Source organism: Entelurus aequoreus, linkage group LG20 (genome assembly GCF_033978785.1).
Source record: "Entelurus aequoreus isolate RoL-2023_Sb linkage group LG20, RoL_Eaeq_v1.1, whole genome shotgun sequence".
Taxonomy (NCBI): domain Eukaryota; kingdom Metazoa; phylum Chordata; class Actinopteri; order Syngnathiformes; family Syngnathidae; genus Entelurus; species Entelurus aequoreus.
The window spans coordinates 12572400-12596217 of NC_084750.1; the positions used below are offsets into that span (position 1 = coordinate 12572400).

Consider the following 23818-nt stretch of genomic DNA (forward strand, 5'->3'; position numbering starts at 1 on the left):
GAGGCAAACCTGACACCGCTCCAAGCACCTTTTCTTTGAACTGTTTATGACCCAGTGCAGCTGCTGTATAATGAGACCCCTCCCCTTAGAACAGGGGTCGGCAACCCGCGGCTCTTTGACCACTCTGATGCGGCTCAGCTGCATACTTGCCGACCTCCCGATTTTCCCAGGAGACTTGTGGATCTCAGCGCCTCTCTAAGAAAACTCCCAGGGCAATTATAATCCTATTTTCACTCTAATTTCTAAATAAAGGGCGTGCCCTAAATGCACTGCAGTAATTGTCCTCTATAGCATTTAGCCCGGCCACATGTTGTATGTAGCTCTTACTTGCACACGTAGGAGACAGCAAAGCATACTTACTCATCAGCCACACAGCTTACACTGACGGTAGTGTAACACAACACAACCAATACCCAGAATCCCATGCAGCCCTAACTCTTCCGGTCTAGATTATACACCCCCGCTACCACCAAACCCCCCCACACGTCAACCCTCCCCCCCTCCGTGCGTCGGTTGAGCGGAAGAGTTAGGGCTGCATGGGATTCTGGGTATTTGTTGTGTTGTGTTTATGTTGTGTTACAGTGCAGATGTTCTCCAGAAATGTGTTTGTCATTCTTTTTGGGTGCGGGTTCAAAGTGTGGCGCATATTTGTAACGTAACAGTGTTAAAGTTGTTTTTGTACGGCTACCGTCAGTGTAAGCTGTGTGGCTGTTGAAGTAGTACGCCTTGCTGTCACTTGCGTGAGCAAGCTGAAGCTGCATTCTACATGTGGTCGAGCAGGTACACTGTTTGGGCAGACTGTAGAGGGCGCCAAAAGCAGTGCCATCACGCCCTGATATTCGGGAGTCTCCCGGAAATAACGAGAAGATTGGCAAGTATGACGCTATCAAGCGCCATTCATTCAAAACTCGCGGGCCGCACTAACATCAAATTTCCATATTAAGGTGCGTGTGTCTGAGACCCCTGGTTAACATAGCACAAAGCAATTTAAGCTTTGTATGCGGTGTTTTTCATTTTAAATTAAAACATTTTTTTTGTGGCTCCCATTATTTTCTTTAATTTGTCAAACTTGCCAAAATGGCTCTTTGAGTGGTAAAGGTTGCCGACCCCTGCCTTAGAAGCAGCTGCAGCTATGTAATCGGGAAATGCCCAAATAAATGCGGAGGCGTGGAATTTGTTCCTCAGAGCGTGGGGTAATACTGTACGAGGGTACAGGTTCACGCGCTCTCCTCATGAGCTAAATTGAATCCTGTCTCTGTTTGATTCCTTGCTTCTTGTCTTGTTTAATAGATAGTTCGGTGTTTGAACCTGACAGGTTTCATATTAAATTCCTGTGACCCGAAATGTGAGTATGTGTGCTGTTGGATGGTGTTGGTAGTGAGAAAGGCTTGATTCAAGTTTCAAAACAGCGTCTTTGTCTCTGTGAGGATATATTTAGTTATGTTGAGCAAAACAAGACAGGATACAAGTATCCCAATCATTATTATAGCAACAGGAACAGCAACATGGACTGAACAGTCATAGTGAACAATAATATATTGAATAGCCGGAGTCAACCTACTGTCTGAAATAGACAAATAGGGTCCAGTCTTCATCTTTCTACGTCTTGTAGGTATATGAGGACCTCAAAGCAGGATAGTCCGGTCTCCTTCAAACTCTGTCTGAAGAGCTGAGAGTGCTGCCAGGCGGTGTCTCCATCACCTCCACTAAGCTGTGCGGTGACGATCAACTCCGAAGAACCCTTTAGACTCTGGAATGACTGCATGCTTCCATCTGAGGGTTAAAAACACAATCAGAAATCATCTAGTACAGCGCTTTTCAACCTTTTTTCACACATTTTTTTCCACACAACCAGCACAAATCATTAAAAAATTAAACTCGGCAGCCAATATTGACAATAAAAAGTTGTTCTCGCGATTGTTGGATATTAATTTAAACCATAACCAAGCATGCATCACTATAGCTCTTATCTCAAAGTAGGTGTACTGTCACCACCTGTCACATCACACCCTGACTTATTTGGACTTTTTTGCTGTTTTCCTGTGTGTAGTGTTTTAGTTCTTGTCTTGCACTCCTATTTTGGTGGCTTTTCCTGTTTTGTTGGTATTTTCCTGTAGCAGTTTCATGTCTTCCTTTGAGCGCTATTCCCCGCATCTACTTTGTTTTAGCAATCAAGAATATTTCAGTTGTTTTTATCCTTCTTTGTGGGGACACTGTTGATTGTCATGTCATGTTCGGATGTACTTTGTGGACGCCGTCTGCTCCACACGCTGTAAGTCTTTGCTGTCGTCCAGCATTCTGTTTTTGTATACTTTGTAGCCGGTTCAGTTTTAGTTTTGTTCTGCATAGCCTTCCCTAAGTCTCAATGCCTTTTCTTAGCGGCACTTGCCTTTTGTTTATTTTTGGTATAAGCATTAGAGACCTTTTTACCTGCACAATGCCTCCCGCTGTCGTCTGCATATTGTGATCACGACAAACCATGTTCCCGACATCTACAGAGCAATAAGCTACCTGGCGGACCTTTCAGAGAGAATGAGCACGTTCAGTGGAAGGCTCAGACTCCCAAAATGCAACACGGAACGACACAGGAAGTCCTTCATACCGACAGCCATCAGACTGTATAATGCATATGTTCCTTTTTGACTGTAATTAAATGTATATTAGACTGTATTTATATTATTCACATGTGAATAATGCTGTATAATAGACTTTATTTATATTATTCACATGTGAATAATGCTGTATAATAGACTATTTATGTTATTCACATGTGAATAATGCTGTATAATAGACTGTATTTATATTATTCACATGTGAATAATGCTGTATAATAGACTGTATTTATATTATTCACATGTGAATAATGCTGCATAATAGACTGTATTTATATTATTCACATGTGAATAATGCTGTATAATAGACTGTATTTATATTATTCACATGTGAATAATGCTGTATAATAGACTGTATTTATATTATTCACATGTGAATAATGCTGTATAATAGACTTTATTTATGTTATTCACATGTGAATAATGCTGTATAATAGACTGTATTTATATTATTCACATGTGAATAATGCTGCATAATAGACTGTATTTATATTATTCACATGTGAATAATGCTGCATAATAGACTGTATTTATATTATTCACATGTGAATAATGCTGTTTAATACACTGTATTTATATTATTCACATGTGAATAATGCTGTATAATAGACTGTATTTATATTATTCACATGTAAAAAATACCTAAGTGTTTATTGTGTATTGTGAGCAAACTGTGGTGCTGAATTTCTCCCAGGGCTCAATAAAGCACTTTCTATTCTATTCTATTCTATTTTCTACCTGCTGCCACCTACTGATATGGAAGAGTATTACATGGATACTCTGCCGAGCTCTAGACAGCACAGACACTCAACAACGGCACATTATTTCTGGAAGTAGACAATAAAGTGAAAAAACAGCAAAAAGAAGTTACCATGCTAATATTAGCTTGCTAGCATGCTAACGTTTGCATGCTAACAGTTAAAAAGTGTCACGTACCAAGTTATTTGACTCTGGCGTGAATAAAAACAAATTTAGCTTAAAAAATATCATGCTTATGTTAGCATGCAAGCAAGCTAACGTTAACATGCTATAAGTTAGCTTGTGTGGAAAGTAGACAAGTGTGTGAACAAAATGAGACGTTAAGCACCGGGCTGCGTGAAAGTATGGCTGAGCTACAAGAGGAGGTAATCTTGTCTTTTTGGCGTTTGCAATCGTCCATTATGTACCCATTAAATTGGCCCATTTTTTGTTGTTGTTCGTGAACAGCGTCACCATGGTAACACGAAATGCTGCCAACTTAAAGTACCGCCGTAGGCGCGAGTCAGACCTTTCCGACGGTGTAACATACGTGGGGGTTTGTTGGCCGATCCGTCTCGTATTAATGGTACGAGAAACGTGCAGAACTATAATAATACAAGTTGAGGTATGGGCTGCTTGCATTGCAGCAGGCCCATAATAATGATTGTTACATACCTCCAACAAGGTGGGCTTTAGTCAGGCCTGATTGCAGCAGCCAGCTGACTTTGCCAGAATTGAAAGTCTGGCTACTGGCTTTGATTGACACGGACTTTATGGTCAGTTCTGAAGGCGCAAAGTCAAATTTCCAGCTGATCTGTCCAGCAGAGGAGCCTTCAGTCCGAGCAATATATACCTGAAGGAAGAAATAAAACAGCGTAAATACCTTATGGTGTCATGGAAGAAACATAGCCTCAACCCCTAACTGTAACCTTAGCCACCACTGCTAACTAACTATTTCCAGTTTAAAAACAAGTGTAGTCAGATTTCACTGGAGACTTTAATATTGTCAGGCATAAGAGCCTCGTGGGAGATAACACCAACATATCCGATCAACACTGGAACTCTGCCCTGAATCTGGTCCACTCCTCCTCGATATGTGCCCGTCATAGTCTCGTCCAATGCAAAGTAATCCATACAATTCACTAGACCAGGGGCCGTACTTATCAAGCTTCTTAGAATGACTCCTAAGAAGTCTGCTAAGAGTTGACTTAAGAGTAAATAAATTCTTCGCTGAAAGCTGCACTTAAAAGTTAGTTATCAAGCGTCTTACTCACACTTTCAGCGAAGTGTAGGACTGAATCGTAAGTGTCACACTCAGAGCTGAATTACGACATTACTATGTGCCGTAAACGGAATTTTAGGTGACGTCATTTCTGTGTCCATAGAAATGACCAATCACGGAAGGGAATCCGTTGTCTAAGAATAAAGAAATATCTTGGAAATATTTAAGTGGACAATGGGAGTGTATATTTTGACAATAAACTACAAAATAATACAAAACAAACTAGTCCCCGCCGGCACTCACGCTACCGCTCCCTCTCTTCTCTCGCCCACACACTCACTGATGTCACTCACCTCACGGCCACACACATACGCTACTGTCATAACATTTTCTTTCCAATTCATTAATTAGGCAACTAATTTGAAACTATAGTGGTCTCGATAACGGGTACCGGTTCTCAAAAAGGGATTCGAGTCCGAGGACTCGGTTCTTTTCTTATCAAACAACCGGGAAAACCGGTTTCGAGTATCATCCCTATTCATGTCTCTACGACCTTTCTAGTGGGAGTTACAGGCAGTTTGTTTTTTTCCTAGGGGGCGCTAGAGCGCAGTTTTGATTTTTGGGGTTTGGTTTTTTTACTAAAGTGTGCTGGCACAGTTTTTCTATGTGTGTGTCAAATCAATAGGTTCCTTTGTAACCAGTACAAAGGACTCCCTGTGGGAGTCCTTTGTACTGGGTACAGGGCGGACCCTAAATATGGCAGTGCCATGTTGGCATTTTTTCCATAACTTGAGTTGATTTATTTTTGGAAAACCTTGTTACATTGTTTAATGCATCCAGCGGGGCATCACAACAAAATTAGGCATAATAATGTGTTCATTCCACGACTGTATATATCGGTATCGGTTGATATCGGAATCGGTAATTAAGAGTTGGACAATATGGGATATCGGCAAAAAAGCCATTATCTGACATCTCTAATAAAAAGAGTTGGATTAATATTGTCAGGCGTACTTTTGTTGCAGTGCCCCTGCATGTCACGTGCTGTACATTGTTTAATACAGAACAGAATTTGAGGATAAATATATAAGAAAGATTGTACTGTAAGCTGTTGATGTTCTTTGCAGTAAACCTACCATCTGCCAGTCGTCCTCCACCTTCCTGAAGACCGACTCCTTCTCCCACACACATCCTTCCCAGCTGCGGAGGACCTCCGAGTCATTGGACACTCGACAGTATTGATCTTTGGAGGCGTTATAAGACACGTGAAGTCGTTTGTCTTGCTTCTCTTTCTCAGTGAGCGTGAACACAAAACCTGCATTCTGACACAAACAGATGTTGTCTTCATTCCAAAATGTTACCTTTTTCGCAGAGCCATGAAATAATACTTTTGTCGTGCTTTTATTTTGACCACTTCCTGTTTGCGTCAGGAGTTTCCTGTCTCCGCTCTGTGTTTTAGGCAGCTGGGTCTACTGAGAACGATGGTAATGGTAATTGTCAGAATACTTGTATATAAGTTATCACACAACTTTGTGTTCCTATGAGTTCAGGTCGCCCTGCGAGAAGACAAAAGCTGTCTTTGATCTTATCATGCAAAAGTCCTGCCGCTTGTCAACCTCCACTGTGTGCGATGGGATGCGACGTGGAGGTGTCGGTTTCTTTGATCTATTGGAGAGCCACAGGAAGACCTTGTCATGACCCGAGGTCTACAAAGCATAGAGGGGACAAACCTGACACCGCTCCAGGCACCTTTTCTTTGAACTGTTTATGACAGAGTGCGGCAGCTGTTTATGACCCTCCTCCCCTTAGAAGCAGCTGCAGCTATGTAATCAGAAAATGCCCAAATAAATAAACCTGTTCCCAATTAGCCAGCTTTTTTGAAAAAATAAAGTTTACCAGTTCGAACGTTAAGTATCTTGTCTTTGCAGTCTATTCAATTGAATATAGGTTGAAAAGGATTTGCAAATCATACACAACGTGCCAACTTCACTTGTTTTGGGTTTCATACATGCCATCCATCCATTTTCTACCACTTAGCAATCAAACAATGTACTAATATGATCCACTTCAAGAAACTCTTCAAACTTAAAGTGTTTACAAAGTACAAAGAAGAAGAATACTGAATTTACTTAAATGCATTCATTCTTTCACTCTCAAAATAATCTTACTTATCTCATCATATGAAATGTAACTTACTTCAGCAATTATTATTTCTTTTAAATTTTTTTATTGTGATTACTTATGGAGTATATTGTGAATAAATTGAGAACAGGAAGTGAACAAAAGTATTAGTAACTGTTATGTAAAAGAAAAGGGGTAGGATTAAATAAGCTCTGCTTCTTCCTACTCCTTTTCGAACATGTTGAAAAGAGAAACTGGAAATTGTGATGTATCATGTTGTATGCTTGCATGTTCCAAATAATCTCAAACTCAAACTTATCCCTTTCGGGGTGGCGGGGGGTGCTGGAGCCTATCCCAGCTACAATCGGGCGGAAAGCGGGGTACACCCTGGACAAGTCGCCACCTCATCACAGGCATTGAAAATTAATTATTGTATTAAATACTTTGCCAGACTTTGTGTCCGCGTCTAATTTTTACTTGATTTGCGTACAAAATGTGCCTCATTGCTAGCGTACCTGTTTGGTATTCCGTGCATCAGCATCTCCCGTCTCTCCCCTCGCCGTCCTCCATCCCAGAGACCCAGACATCCGCCCTCCCAGCTCGCCTGCTTTTGGCGTTTTGGGGCAAATGAACTCCACGAGTTCAACAACCAACCGTTCTGACAGTTTTCTCTTCCTGTCCGCACTCACAGACTGCTGTCTCTGTAGCATCGAAGCAGATTCAACCAATTGAACATAACTAGCGTCTTACGTGCACGGTGGAAAAGGTAAACACCTACCGAGGCATTCAGCCCAATAATAGTGTGCAGCAACCAGGCCTCCTGAACACTGGTCCTTCTTGACAAAACCTCGGAATGTTTGCAGGAATACCTCCATGTCACGTCCACCACCTGTATCACATAATGAAGCAATGCTTTCAGCAATAACAATAACAAGACTTTTGACAAGAACAAGAAAGTTTGATATTACGCCTATACTGTATATACCTTTATATACATATATACCTATATATATACCTATACTGGCTCACCTGCACTGGCTTCCTGTGCACTTTAAAGTTTTACTACTGAGGTATAAAATACTACACGGTCTAGCTCCATCCTATCTTGCTGATTGTATTGTACCATTTGTCCCGGCAAGAAATCTGCGTTCAAAGAACTCCGGCTAGTAGTCTGCAGGCTATAGAGCGTTTTCTATTGGGGCTCCAGTACTATGGAATGCCCCCCCGGTAACAGTTAGAGATGCTACCTCAGTAGAAGCATTTAAGTCCCATCTTAAAACTAATTTCTATACTCTAGACTTTAAATAGACCCCCCTTTTAGACCAGTTGATCTGCCGTCTCTTTTCTGCTCTGACCACAGATGAAGCGCTAGCTGTCCAAAGTCCTGAACCAGGGCGGACCACTCATCTGTGCAACAGTTGGGGACATCTCTGCGCTGCTGACCTGTCTCCGCTCAAGATGATCTCCAGCTGGCCCCACTGTGGACTGGACTCTCACTATTATGTTAGATCCACTATGGACTGGACTCTCACACTATTATGTTAGATCCACTATGGACTGGACTCTCACACTATTATGTTAGATCCACTATGGACTGGACTCTCACTATTATGTTAGATCCACTATGGACTGGACTCTCACTATTATGTTAGATCCACTATGGACTGGACTCTCACTATTATGTTGGATCCGCTATGGACTGGACTCTCACACTATTATGTTAGATCCACTATGGACTGGACTCTCACAATATTATGTTAGATCCACTATGGACTGGACTCTCTCAATATTATGTTAGATCCACTATGGACTGGACTCTCACACTATTATGTTAGATCCACTATGGACTGGGCTCTCACTATTATGTTAGATCCACTATGGACTGGACTCTCACACTATTATGTTAGATCCACTATGGACTGGACTCTCTCAATATTATGTTAGATCCACTATGGACTGGACTCTCACAATATTACGTTAAATCCACTATGGACTGGACTCTCTCAATATTATGTTAGATCCACTATGGACTGGACTCTCACAATATTATGTTAGATCCACTATGGACTGGACTCTCACAATATTATGTTAGATCCACTATGGACTGGACTCTCACAATATTATGTTAGATCCACTATGGACTGGATTCTCACACTATTATGTTAGATCCACTATGGACTGGACTCTCTCACTATTATGTTAGATCCACTATGGACTGGACTCTCTCACTATTATGTTAGATCCACTATGGACTGGACTCTCACAATATTATGCTAGATCCACTATGGACTGGACTCTCACAATATTATGTTAGATCCACTATGGACTGGACTCTCACAATATTATGTTAGATCCACTATGGACTGGACTCACAATATTATGTTAGATCCACTATGGACTGGACTCTCACTATTATGTTAGATCCACTATGGACTGGACTCTCACCATTATGTTAGATCCACTATGGACTGGACTCTCACACTATTATGTTAGATCCACTATGGACTGGACTCTCACACTATTATGTTAGATCCACTATGGACTGGACTCTCTCAATATTATGCTAGATCCACTATGGACTGGACTCTCACAATATTATGCTATTGACCAACTGACCTGGTCCTTGGAGAAAGCAAAGATATAAGAGAGCTTCTTCCCCCAGCCAACTTCATACAGTAGAGGTTTATCGCAGGTGTTCTCACATGAGTCACAGTGCACCCAACGACGCTGGGACACGGAGTAAATCTCGGTCCATACGTGGTCTGAAAGACACAACAAGCAGCTGTAAAAGGTGATTGCACAATAAAAGTTAGTAGGCACAGCAGCATCATGATAAAAGCTGCTGTACTTGGTGAACGCTACAAATATTCCTTATGGGATGGAATTGGGGTGTGACGATACGCTCATCTCATGAGATGAAAAAACTAAACGATATCGCTTTCATTAAAACGAGATGAGAAAAGATTTTAAAATTGACATCAAGGATGTAATTAGTGCGACAACCCCAAGAGGTGAAGCTTCCCCCCCCCCCACACCATAACTGCCATTTGAGACACAGACATATTCGCCAAACGGAATTTTGGAGCCTCGCATTTGTTCATCCCTCACTTTAAACAGGGAGAGAGACGTCTCACTCTGTCAGCACCTGAGCGTGTTTATTTAACAGTAGGATTGACTGAACGCAGTGAGCCCTCTCTTCAGTCATTCACAATCTTTGTCTTGATGGGCGGAGAGCGGGGCGCCAACTTTACACACACAGGAAGCATGTACAGATTATATATATATACACATACACACACATACATATATATATATATATATATATATATATATATATATATATATATATATATATATATTAGGGCTGCAACTAGCGATTAATTTGATAATCGATTAATCTGTCGATTATTACTTCGATTAATCGATTAATAATCGGATAAAAGAGACAAACTACATTTCTATCCTTTCCAGTATTTTATTTAAAAAAAACAGCATAATGGCACCATACTTATTTTGATTATTGTTTCTCAGCTGTTTGTAAATGTTGCAGTTTATAAATAAAGAATTTTTTTTTTTTTAAATAAAAAATATGTTTATTTTTTTTAAAGCCTCTGCGCATGCGCATAACATAGATCCAACGAATCGATTACTAAATTAATCGGCAACTATTTTTATAATCGATTTTAATTGGTTAGTTGTTGCAGCCCTAATTATATATATATATATATATATATATATATATATATATATATATATATATATATATATATATATATATATATTAGGGCTGCAACTAACGATTCATTTGATAATCGATTAATCTGTCGATTATTGCTTCGATTAATCGATTAATAATCGGATAAAGAGACAAACTACATTTCTATCCTTTCCAGTATTTTATTTTAAAAAAACAGCATAATGGCACCATACTTATTTTGATTATTGTTTCTCAGCTGTTTGTAAATGTTGCAGTTTATAAATAAAGAATTATTTTTAAAAAATATATATATATGTATGGTATATATATATATTTTTAAAGCCTCTGCGCATGCGCATAACATAGATCCAACGAATCGATGACTAAATTAATCGGCAACTATTTTTATAATCGATTAGTTGTTGCAGCCCTAATATATATATATATATATATATATATATATATATATATATATATATATATATATATATATATATATATATATATATATATATATATATATATATATATATATATATATATATATATATATATATATATATATGTATGTATGTATGTGTGGGAAAAAAAATCACAAGACTATTTCATCTCTACAGGCCTGTTTCATGAGGGGTTTCCTCAATCCTCAGGAGATTTTAATGGAAGCATTCACATACCATGGTTTGTATAGGGCACAGAGCGGGTGGGTACAGGCAGACGTGGGGGCGTGGTGATTGGCTCATGTGTCACCACGCCCCCACGTCTGCCTGTACCCACCCGCTCTGTGCCCTATATAAACCATGGTATGTGAATGCTTCCATTAAAATCTCCTGAGTATTGAGGAAACCCCTCATGAAACAGGCCTGTAGAGATGAAATAGTCTTGTGATTTTTTTCCCACACATACATATTACGCTCTACCACGGTATCGAGCACTATTTTTTTGGATGATCTAATTAAGACATATATATATATATATATATATATATATATATATATATATATATATATATATATATATATATATATATATATATGTATACACATACACACACATACATACAGTATATACACACACATGTATATATATTTATATACTGTATATGCGTATATATATATATATATATATATATATATATATATATATATACACACACACACATACAGTATATACACACACACACAAACACACACACACACACACACACACACACACACACACACACACACACACACACACACACACACACACACACACACACACACACACACACACATATATATATATATATATATATATATAGAGTACAGGGCAAAAGTTTGCACACACTTTCTCATTCACAACACAACTGATGGTCACAACCCCATTGCCAAAGCAAGACATTCCACTAATCAACCCTGATAAGGCACACCTGTGAAGTGAAAACCATTTCAGGTGACTACCTCTTGCAGCTCATGGAGAGAATGCCAAGGGTGTGCAAAGCCGTGATCAGAGGAAAGGGTGGCTATTTTAAAGAAACTAGAATATAAAACATGTTTTCAGTTATTTCCCCTTTTTTTGTTTAAGTACATAACTCCACATGTGTTCATTCATAGTTTTGATGTGACAATCTACAATGTCAATAGTCATGAAAATAAAGAAAGGGCATTGAATGAGGAGGAGGTGTATCCAAACTTTTGGCCTGTAAAAAAGTTACACACCTGTGCTGTCCCAGATGTACCTGGCCTCCAGGCCCAGCGCTCTGCAGCAAAGGGCAAAGCAGTTGGCCCACTCCCCACAGCGCCCCCTCCTGGTTTCCAGCAGCTTCTCTGGGTTGTTATAGCTTGTGTGTTGTAATACAGAGGAAACAAACACACGTCAGTCAAAGGATGTATTGGTGATTAGCAGCCACCATGTCACCACCAACCGAGGGAATCTGGTGGACCGCTGGCAGCTCTGACACTGGTGCTTTTCCACTCTCTGGGCTCCCCAGTGCAGATCGTCAGTGGTGGGACTCAGTGAGCCGGTATTCTGGGTCTGGCCTCCACAGTGACTGCAGGGCAAACAGTCCACCCAGGAGAAGAAGTCATACTTGAACCAGCGAAGCAACTCCAGCACGAGGAAGTCCTCTTTCCCCAGTTGACATTCTAAAACAGACGGTGAGTTCCTCTGAGTCCCGTCTATTTTCCCTTGCAACAATGACTGCTCTGAATGTTGGCTCGTACCCGAGTCCACCTCTTTAGCCACCTTCAGCTTGCGCTCGGCAGCAGAGGACAGCTGCCTGCAGGGAACGCAGCTCCTGGCTTTCTGCTGCAGCGCGGGATTCTCGTACAGCAGCACGTGTTGCGAGTTGGACTGGAGCGTCATCAGCAAGTCAGAGCTGCTGGTCTGCTTGGGGAAAATACATTCACTTGACTAGGGTTGCAAATAGAGATGTCCGATAATGGCTTTTTTGCCGATATTCCGATATTGTCCAACACTTAATTACCGATTCCGATATCAGCCGATACCGATATATACAGTCGTGGAATTAACACATTAATATGCCTAATTTTGTTGTGATGCCCCGCTGGATGCATTAAACCAGGGATCACCAACGCGGTGCCCGCGGGCACCAGGTCGCCCGTAAGGACCAGATGAGTAGCCCGCTGGCCTGTTCTAAAAATAGCTCAAATAGCAGCACTTACCAGTGAGCTGCCTCTATTTTTTAAATTGTATTTATTTACTAGCAAGCTGGTCTCGCTTTGCCCGACATTTTTAATTCTAAGAGAGACAAAACTCAAATAGAATTTGAAAATCCAAGAAAATATTTTAAAGACTTGGTCTTCACTTGTTTAAATAAATTCTTTCTTTTTTTTTACTTTGCTTCTTATAACTTTCAGAAAGACAATTTTAGAGAAAAAATACAACCTTAAAAATTATTTTAGGATTTTTAAACACATATACCTTTTTACCTTTGGAATTCCTTCCTCTTCTTTCCTGACAATTTAAATCAATGTTCAAGTAATTTTTTTTTTTTTATTGTAAAGAATAATAAATACATTTTAATTTAATTCTTCATTTTAGCTTCTGTTTTTTCGACGAAGAATATTTGTGAAATATTTCTTATTATGATTCAAATTCAAAAAAATTATTCTGGCAAATCTAGAAAATCTGTAGAATCAAATTTAAATCTTATTTCAAGGTCTTTTGAATTTCTTTTAAAATTTTTGTTCTGGAAAATCTAGAAGAAATAATGATTTGTCTTTGTTAGAAATATAGCTTGGTCCAATTTGTTATATATTCTAACAAAGTGCAGATTGGATTTTAACCTATTTAAAACATGTCATCGAAATTCTAAAATTATTCTTAATCAGGAAAAATTACTAATGATGTTCCATAAATTCTTTTTTTAAGTTTTTCTCTTCTTTTTTTCGGTTGAATTTTGAATTTTAAAGAGTCGAAATTGAAGATAAACTATGTTTCAAAATTTAATTGTCATTTTTTTCGTGTTTTCTTCTCTTTTAAACCGTTCAATTAAGTGTAAATATCATTAATTACTAATAATAACATAGAGTTAAAGGTAAATTGAGCAAATTGGCTATTTCTGGCAATTTATTTAAGTGTGTATCAAACTGGTAGCCCTTCGCATTAATCAATACCCAAGAAGTAGCTCTTGCTTTCAAAAAGGTTGGTGACGCCTGCATTAAACAATCTAACTTGAGGTGGGCGGGGTTTGGTGGTAGCGGGGGTGTATATTGTAGCGTCCCGGAAGAGTTAGTGCTGCAAGGGGTTCTGGGTATTTGTTCTGTTGTGTTACGGTGCTGATGTTCTCCCGAAATGTGTTTGTCATTCTTGTTTGGTGTGGGTTCACAGTGTGGCGCATATTTGTAAGACTGTTAAAGTTGTTTATACGGCCACCCTCAGTGTGACCTGTATGGCTGTTGAGCAAGTATGGCTTGCATTCACTTATGTGTGTGTAAAAGCCGCATATATTATGTGACTGGGCCGGCATGCTGTTTGTATGGAGGAAACGCGGACGTGACGACGGGTTGTAGAGGACGCTAAAGGCAGTGCCTTTAAAGGCCTTCGGAAAGCCACTACTAGCGACCACGCAGTCTGATAGTTTATATATCAATGATGAAATCTTAACATTGCAACACATGCCAATACGGCCGGGTTAACTTATAAAGTGACATTTAAAATTTCCCGGGAAATATCCGGCTGAAACGTCGCAGTATGATGACGTATGCGCGTGACAAAGTCAGTTTAACGGAAGTTATGGTACCCCGTAGAATCCTATACAAAAAGCTCTGTTTTCATTTCATAATTCCACAGTATTCTGGACATCTTTTGCAATTTGCTTAATGAACAATGAAGACTGCAAAGAAGACAGTTGTAGGTGGGATCGGTGTATTAGCAGCGGACTACAGCAACACAACCAGGAGGACTTTGTTGGAGAGCAGACGCGCTAGCCGCCAACCTCCCCTTGACTTCCTAAGTCTCCGGGCCGCCAAACGCATCGGGTGAAGTCCTTCGTCCTTCCGCTGGAACGCAGGTGAGCACGGGTGTTGATGAGCAGATGAGGGCTGGCTGGCGTAGGTGGAGAGCTAATGTTTTTAGCATAGCTCTGTGCGGTCCGGTTGCTAAGTTAGCTTTAATGGCGTCGTTAGCACAGCATTGTTAACCTTCGCCAGCCTGGAAAGCATTAACCGTGTATTTACATGTCCACGGTTTAATAGTATTGTTGATTTTCTGTCTATCCTTCCAGTCAGGGGTTTATTTTTTTTGTTTCTATATGCAGTTAAAGCACGATGCTATCACGTTAGCTCGTAGCTAAAGCATTTCGCCGATGTATTGTCGTGGAGATAAAAGGCACTGAATGTCCATTTCGCGTTCTCGACTCTCATTTTCAAGAGGATATAGTATCCCAGGTGGTTTAAAATACAAATCCGTGATCCACAATAGAAAAAGGAGAAAGTGTGGAATCCAATGAGTCAGCTTGTACCTAAGTTAGTCAGAGCGAAAAAATATATGTATTTCACTGCATTCTAGTCCGTCACTCTAACGTTCCTCATCCACGAATCTTTCATCCTCGCTCAAATTAATGGGGTAATGGTCCGAATCGCTCTAGCTGTGTTGAAAACAATAGGAAAATATGAGGGAGTGAACAACTGACAACGTCACGCTACTTCCGGTAGGGGCAAGGTTTTGTTTTTATCAGAGACCAAAAGTTGCGAACTTTATCGACGTTGTTCTATACTAAATCCTTTCAGCAAAAATATGGCAATATCGCAAAATGATCAAGTATGACACAGAGAATGGATCTGCTATCCCCGTTTAAATAAAAAAAATTCATTTCAGTAGGCCTTTAAGTCACGCCCCCAATATTGTTGTCCGGGTGGAAATCGGGAGAATGGTTACCTCGGGAGGGGCACTGAAATTCGGGAGTCTCCCGGGAAAATCGAGAGGGTTGGAAAGTATGCCCTACGTCCGTGTTTTACCGTACAGCTGCGTTTTAAAAAGTCATGAATTTGACTTTTTGAAACCGATACAGATAATTCCCGATAATACATTTTAAAGCATTTATCGGCCTACAATATCGGCAGGCCGATATTATCGGACATCTCTAGTTGCAAAGGGGTGGAAAGTTTCCGGTAAATTTCCGGAAATTTACCACGGGAAGTTAAGCTCGGGAAGTTTGGAAATATTGACCATTTTTTGATTATTCAAAGTTGGACAGTGGACACCGTCCATGGGAATGAATGGGAATATATGGTGAATTACAAAAATGATATATTATTGGGCACTTGTCTATAGGGATAATGTTTGATAAGGAATTATCGAGTTCGAGTCTATTATCGAATCCTCTTATCGAACCGATTCTCTTATGGAGTCCAGATAGGTTGTTGTATATGGAAAAAAACACACAATATTTGGTTTAATAAAAGCTCACTTTTATTATATAATAAAAAAATAAAATCTAATAAATAAATAAATATTGACTGTTACCCACCTAAAAAAATAAAATAAAATAAATAAATATTGACTGTTGTTACCCAAAGTATATTAAGTGGGATTTTTCAGAGAAACAAATATATACAGTAACACAAAAACAAGCTGTCTCTGTGATCACTATAGGTGAATAAATAATAATATAGTGTTAAATAAAATCAGTCCCTTAGGCACAAAACTGAAAATAATACAGCTCTCCAAAAAGTGCACTTCTGCTGCTATTTGACATAACTGTTTGTTATGATGCTTTGACATTTTTGCACTTTATTTCTTTATTGAAAGAACATTCTATGAAGAGAAAAGTTATTTCCAAATGTGTTTACAATGCTAATAAATGAAAAGTTAAAGCTAAAAAAAGAAATACACTTTATTGAGTTAACATTATTTCTTTATGGGGAAAAATGTTATGAGCTAGAGAATATAACAACTACACTACCCAGCATGCAACGGGAGTTACGAGCATGCGCGGTAGCCCCGAAAAGTGTTGCATGTCGCCACGCTGTGAAAGTAAACGTCAAGAACTCAGCCAACACGCCTCGTCTGCATTATTTATAATTAGACCGACAACACATCTACAGTGTGATTGTGTTTTGTTTACAAGGAAAGAAAAAGAAAAGTTAAAAAAGGGAGATGTGTTGTATATATATGTATGTGCTGCAGTGTTGTATATATATGTATGTGCTGCGGTTGTTTTAAGAACGTTGCGACAGCTGCCGTAAAGGAGGTGCGTTGCTAGCCTGGTTGCTATGTTTCCGGTTGGTGGTAAAAGTGTTGGTCATGTGTTTTACCCTGCTCAAATCTCTCAGTAAAGTTATTTGATGGATTATAGCTTTTGTTTTGAACTTTATTACACCTTGGAGCGCTTTTTCCCGTCCATTGTTTTCCTGCTTTCGCTATCTGCGCCTAATGACTGAGCTACGTGACGTCATTTCTTGTGATGTCCCACGGAGCATTTCTGGTCGGGACGGGACTCGAATAAAGAATCAACTCTTTTCCTTTACTGTAGTGGTCTCGATAACGGGTACCGGTTCTCAAAAAGGGATTCGAGTCCGAGGACTCGGTTCTTTTCTTATCAAACAACCGGGAAAACCGGTTTCGAGTATCATCCCTAGTTGTCTATATGCTGCTGCATCTTTGTGCCATTTTTTTGACGTAGCTCTTTGCACAGTATTCGCAAATGTACACCGCCTTTCCGCCTACATTGCTCGGGGTGAAATGTCTCCACACATCAGATGGTGTACGTGGCATTGTTCTGTTTGTATTTATTTATTCTTGTGAAACACTAATAGCAATGCCACACACAGATATAAATAGTCAGCTAAACAACTGGAGTAGTCTTTAAAAATATTTCACTGGCTGGATGAATGGGGGGTCGCCCACATCTGCGGTCCTCTCAAGGTTTCTCATTGTCATCCCAATGGGTTAAGTTTTTCCTTGCCCTGATGTGGGATCTGAACCGAGGACGTCGTTGTGGCTTGTGCAGCCCTTTGAGACACTTGTGATTTAGGGCTACATAAGTAAACATCGATTGATTGATTGAAGTAATTACATATACTGTACCTGGTATTCTTCCTCAGTGTCAAGAGGAGAGGTCTATTTGAGGGCAGGTGTTTATTTTTGGAGGGTTTTATTTAGGTAAAGCATTTATTGAGGAAGGGAGGTCACATTTTGAGGGGGAAAAAAACAACAGATAAAAGTAGATTTTGACCATAAATGGGTTCACAATCTGCTAATATGACAATTATTATACTGTGTTGTTTTGCAGACATTACCAGAGGTTTTGGCCGTGCAGGAAGTGAGGACACGGGCTGACCAGGCGAATGCTGGCTTTCTGCGGTCGCCATAAGGGGGACGGACGGTCTTCCAGGTAGTCTCTGATCTCTTTCAGCTGCGATGGAATCTCTGACGGCCTTTAGATTTTCCACTGATGCAGAGGTGGGGAACACCAGGTGAGTGTCAGCCTATAGGAGAAACAAAATCACACACAGATAGTAAAGGATTTGACTACTTTTAATGCTAACTACATATATTGCTGGCATACGCTTAATACAATTAGTATATTGATCTTACCATCATATTTCTGCATGCTAACTATCATATAAACAACACCAAACTATCTATTAAACAAAGACAAGAAGCAAGGAATCAAACAGAGACAGGATTCAATTTAGCTCATGAGGAGAGCGCGTGCACTCTCATACAATGTCGCCCCACGCTCTGAGGAAAGGGTTCCCTGACCTCTCCCGTTATTTGGGCATTTCCTGATTACATAGCTGCAGCTGCTTCTAAGGGGAGGGGTCATAAACAACTGCTGCGCTGGGTCATAAACAGTTCAAACCAAAAGGTGCTTGGAGCGGTGTCAGGTTTGCCCCCCTCTCTGCTTTTAGATTGCGGGTAGAGATGTCCGATAATATCGGACTGCCGATATTATCGGCCGATAAATACTTTAAAATGTAATATCGGAAAATATCGGTATCGGTTTCAAAAAGTACAATTTATAACTTTTTAAAACGCCGCTGTACGGAGTTCTACACGGATGTAGGGAGAAGTACAGAGCAGTTGCGTCTCCCAGTCATACTTGCCAACCCTCCCGATTTTCCCGGGAGACTCCGAAAAATATCAGTGCCCCTCCCGAAAATCTCCCGGGGCAACCATTCTCCCGATTTCCACCCAGACAACAATATTCGGGGTGTGCCTTAAAGACACTGCCTTTGCGTGCCGGCCCAATCACATAAAATGTACGGCTTTTCACACACACAAGTGAATGGAAAGCATACTTGGTCAACAGCCATACAGGTCACACTGAGGGTGGCCGTATAAACAAGTTTAACCCTGTTACAAATATGCGCCACACTGTGAACCCACACCAGACAAGAATGACAAACACATTTCGGGAGAACATGCGCACCGTAACACAACAGAACAAATACCCAGAACCCCTTGCAGCACTAACTCTTCCGGGACGCTACAATATCCACCCCCCGCTGTTTGTCACTCATTAAGTGCATGCTTCACACCCCGCAAGCTCTTAGAAAAGCCAGAGGTGGTGCAATAAAGTACTGGTGGCGTGTTGGACTGTCATTTTGTTTGTTTGTCATGATTGCATTATTTTTTTCACTCTGCTTGATGTAAAAATGAAACAGTTATGACAACAATTTATTTTCCGGATTTATTTGAGTGTTTTTTTAAAGCCAGAAATTACAATACTTTGGTGTCATGTATCTTATCTGCTTTTTTTCTACAAAATGAAACAACGGAATGAACATCCTTTAATTTTGCGGATTCATCATTTTTGCCAGGGGTCGTACTAAACATGCACTGTACAGATATGGAAGCTTTACGTCTTTAAGTGAATGTTCCCATACCTCCTTGAAGCCCATCTCAAAGAGGCATTCCACCGCACCTCTGATTGGCAGCAGCTTGGTAGAGAAAGTAGGACCTTCTATGCGAATTGATCTATACTTTTCCAAGTTGGGATTCCTGATGGGAAAAAAATCATTAAGGTTCAAATGACATCATACTTCAAAGTGACGTCACACTTTGTGGTAATAATATGTACACACCAGTACCCTGATTTGATGAACTAATGCCAGTTTAACCATCACCGTATATTAACTTTGCAATGTGTAATCTATTGCAATAGAACTTCAGGAGATGATGTCATGCAAAATCCTCATACATTAAGCGCGAGTTAGTTCTCAGTGGTTCAAACGGTGCCTCCATGGAAATGCCCCCCTCTACCTCAAAGAACTGCTCACCCCCAAATCCTCCACACGACACCTCCGCTCCGGACAGGCTAACCTCCGAGGACAAAGCTACGAACAATGGGAGACCGGGCTATGGCGTCACATTAGTACCAAAAATCCAAGCGCGTAAAAACTGTTATCGCGCGCTGATTCTCCACTTCGTGCGCGCGCGTGACACCCTTTTGCGCGCGCGCTGTCTCGGTCTGCGCGCGGTCATGTTTCATTTTGGTACTTTGGGGGCGGGCATGCTTAGACCGCCCCTTCTTTCTGATTGGCTTTGAGCAATCAGAAGTATAGCAGGGCGGGTCATCGTCAATATGTATCAAGATTTACGGAGGAAGAAGGGGATAAAAAAATGTTGGCTGAAAAAGAGGTAAGTTATTGAACTGGTTTGGAGTGATTGTAAGGGTACTATTACTAAAAATAATAATAATTTTTTTTTTATAAAGCACTTTTCATTAATTTAAAATGCAGCTCAAAGTGCTTTACATAGTTAAAAACAAAATGAGAAATAACACCCACACCCCATGAAGAAAGTTAAACATGTACATAAAAATAAACAAACAACAACAACAACAATAATAACAACACAATGACAATAGCCAATCACAGGAACTTTGAGGAAACACTAGATGATCAAATGAATGGATTAAAAATAATTAAAATACACATCAGGTAAAAGTCCAAAAATAATATGAAATAAGATAAGATATAATCAAACATAAAAATAAACTACAATATGAAAAACTATAAAATAAAATAAAATACAATAAAAACTGAAATATAAATATAATAAGACCATATAAAAATAGGCTAAGATATGATGAAGCATAAAAATAAGCTAAGATATGATAAAACATAAAAATAACTAATACTAATAGAATAATCCTGCACATTGGGCCTAATATTTGTGTGGTAAAGTGGTTTTTGAATTTGAGCAATGTAATCTGAAAGATGTTTAAAATATCAACAATTAATGTTAATATTTTTGAAACAATATACTTCTCATAACATGAGTATCTGTGTGCATGAGAGAGTGGAAAGAAAAGCATTGCTATAGTTTCACTTCATCTGCCTTTTTTTACAACCTACTTGAAGTTGTGTATTTTTATTTATTTATTTTTTTTCCAAAGCCAATCAGAAAGAAGGGGCGGTCTAAGCATGCCCGCCCCCAAAGTACCAAAATGAAACATGACAGCGCACAGACCGAGACAGCGCGCGCGCGCAGAAAGGCACCGCGCGCGCGCACAGAAAGGCACCGCGCGCACACAAAGGCACCACACACGCGCAAAAGGGTGCGTGGTGGGGATAACAGTTTTTACGCGCTTGGATTTTTGGTACTAATGTGACGCCATACCGGGCTTTCTGCTCCGCCGCTCCCAGTCTGTGGAACGCTCTCCCTGACCACCTGAGGGCACCACAGACTGTGGATGCTTTTAAAAAAGGCTTAAAACCCCCCCTTTAAAAAAAAAAAAAAAAAAAAAAGGCTTTTTTTTTTTAGATATATGCATACTAGTTCTAGCTATTAGGCTGTTCTAGTTTTTATTTTGATTTATTATCTATTTATTTTTTTAATACACTGTAGCACTTTGAGGTTGTTTACTCAATGTAAAGTGCTTTTTACAAATAAAATCTATTATTATTATTATTGTTGGTAGACGGACACTGTGTGGCTAGTATTAATAAACAATATCAATATTTATAAACCTGTGTAATGCCATACATGCTAGTATTAATAAACAATATCAGTATTTATAAACCTGCGCGATGATGTACATGCTAGTATTAATAAACAATATAGATATTTATAAACCTGTGCGATACCGTACATGCTAGTATTAATAAACAATATCAGTATTTATAAACCTGTGCGATGCCGTACATGCTAGCATTAATAAACAATATCAGTATTTATAAACCTGTGCGATGCCGTACATGCTAGTATTAATAAACAATATCAGTATTTATAAACCTGTGCGATGCCGTACATGCTAGTATTAATAAACAATATCAGTATTTATAAACCTGTGCGATGCCGTACATGCTAGTATTAATAAACAATGTCAATATTTATAAACCTGTGCGATGCCGTACATGCTAGCATAAATAAACAATATCAGTATTTATAAACTTGTACGATGCCGTACACGCTAGCATTAATAAACAATATCAGTATTTATAAACCTGTGCGATGCCGTACATGCTAGTATTAATAAACAATATCAGTATTTATAAACCTGTGCGATGCCGTACATGCTAGTATTAATAAACAATATCAGTATTTATAAACCTGTGCGATGCCGTACATGCTAGTATTAATAAACAATATAGATAGTTATAAACCTGTGCGATGCCGTACATGCTAGTATTAAAAAACAATATCAGTATTTATAAACCTGTGCGATGCCGTACATGCTAGTATTAATAAATATCAGTATTTATAAACCTGTGCGATGCCGTACATGCTAGTATTAATAAACAATATCAGTATTTATAAACCTGTGCAATGCCGTACATGCTAGTATTAATAAACAATATCAGTATTTATAAACCTGTGCGATGCCGTACATGCTAGTATTAATAAACAATATCAGTATTTATAAACCTGTGCGATGCCGTACATGCTAGCATTAATAAACAATATCAGTATTTATAAACCTGTGCGATGCCGTACATGCTAGTATTAATAAAAAATACAGATATGTATATTTTGTTAGTTTGTCAGAAAGAAGTCGTATTAACATCAGTCTTACCTTAAGATATTGTCGGCGTATGTAAGTAACAACTTGCACACATCCAGGAAGACGTCCTTAGAATTGTCACATAATTGAGTGACTGCTGGCGACAAAGTCATTCTTCTTCTTTTAATCGCCTTTTCTGTCAAATGTTGACTGCTTCGCTGCTAGCTCGTTAGCTAATAACTACAAGCTACTGCGTCTTCCTCTGGTGATGAATCAACATGTTGGTGCGCAGTGGCGCCACCTGCTGGCCTGGAGGCTCTACTTTTTTATTTAATAACTACATGTGAGTGTGAATGTTGTCTATCTGTGTTGGCCCTGCGATGAGATGGCGACTTGTCCAGGGTGTACCCCGCCTTCCGCCCGATTGTAGCTGAGATAGGCTCCAGCGCCCCCCGCGACCCCGAAGGGAATAAGCGGTAGAAATGGATGGGTGGATGGAAGCTACTGCGTCTTCCTCTGGTGATGAATCAACATGTTGGTGCGCAGTGACGCCACCTGCTGGACTGGCTGATCTACTTTTTAAAATTATTGAACAATGATCATACTTATCAAAGAATGACACTTCCAAAACATAACGATATTTACTTCCAATGTTTTACATCACGATTAACAATGCATATAATAAATAAATAAAATAAAAAACAATTCTCGTACTAACAAAACATGTTTAAGAAAGTAAGACAAATTACCACATTGTCTTCATAATCCATTTTAGACTTTTAGTCTAAAAAACACAGTATTTCATTAAACAAGTACTTGTTTGATGAAGTACTGTGTGTTTTAGACTCTAAAACACACAGTACTTCATCAAACAAGTACTTGTATAGTGTAAAACACACAGTACTTCATCAAACAAGTACTTGTATAGTGTACAACACACAGTACTTCATCAAACAAGTACTTGTATAGTGTAAAACACACAGTACTTCATCAAACAAGTACTTGTATAGTGTAAAACACACAGTACT

General features: G+C 39.4%; 1 protein-coding gene across 3 annotated transcripts; it reads right to left on the reverse strand.

Moving 5' to 3' along the window:
* Positions 1 to 1413: 1413 nt before the first annotated feature.
* Positions 1414 to 23216, reverse strand: ngly1 (N-glycanase 1). Of its 3 annotated transcripts, none has more exons than XM_062028798.1 (12): positions 22863 to 23208; positions 19729 to 19843; positions 18136 to 18324; positions 12595 to 12760; positions 12297 to 12516; positions 12091 to 12212; positions 9310 to 9455; positions 7472 to 7582; positions 7209 to 7394; positions 5709 to 5894; positions 4026 to 4203; positions 1414 to 1773 (listed from the first exon to the last, which is right to left on the reverse strand). In XM_062028798.1, the coding sequence occupies exons 1-12, from the start codon at positions 22961 to 22963 to the stop codon at positions 1592 to 1594; spliced, it is 1902 nt and encodes a 633-aa protein (XP_061884782.1). In that variant the 5' UTR covers positions 22964 to 23208; the 3' UTR covers positions 1414 to 1591. The 3 variants fall into 3 exon arrangements, 2 of the variants coding, with proteins under 2 accessions (XP_061884782.1, XP_061884783.1); XM_062028799.1 differs by having other exon boundaries at positions 12595 to 12757; positions 22863 to 23205; XR_009822080.1 differs by having other exon boundaries at positions 1630 to 1773; positions 5709 to 5887; positions 22863 to 23216.
* Between the last annotated feature and the right edge of the window lie 602 nt (positions 23217 to 23818).

Bases quoted from the DNA above. Each gene is read 5' to 3' on its own strand.
- ngly1 (XM_062028798.1), bottom strand. From the start codon at position 22,963: ATGACTTTGTCGCCAGCAGTCACTCAATTATGTGACAATTCTAAGGAC. The intron at 12,517-12,594 runs GTACGAGCCAAC...CGTCTGTTTTAG, and splicing joins GGCTAAAGAGGTGGACTCGG to AATGTCAACTGGGGAAAGAG. The intron at 4,204-5,708 runs GTAGGTTTACTG...TTCTTCCTTCAG, and splicing joins TGGAGGACGACTGGCAGATG to GTATATATTGCTCGGACTGA.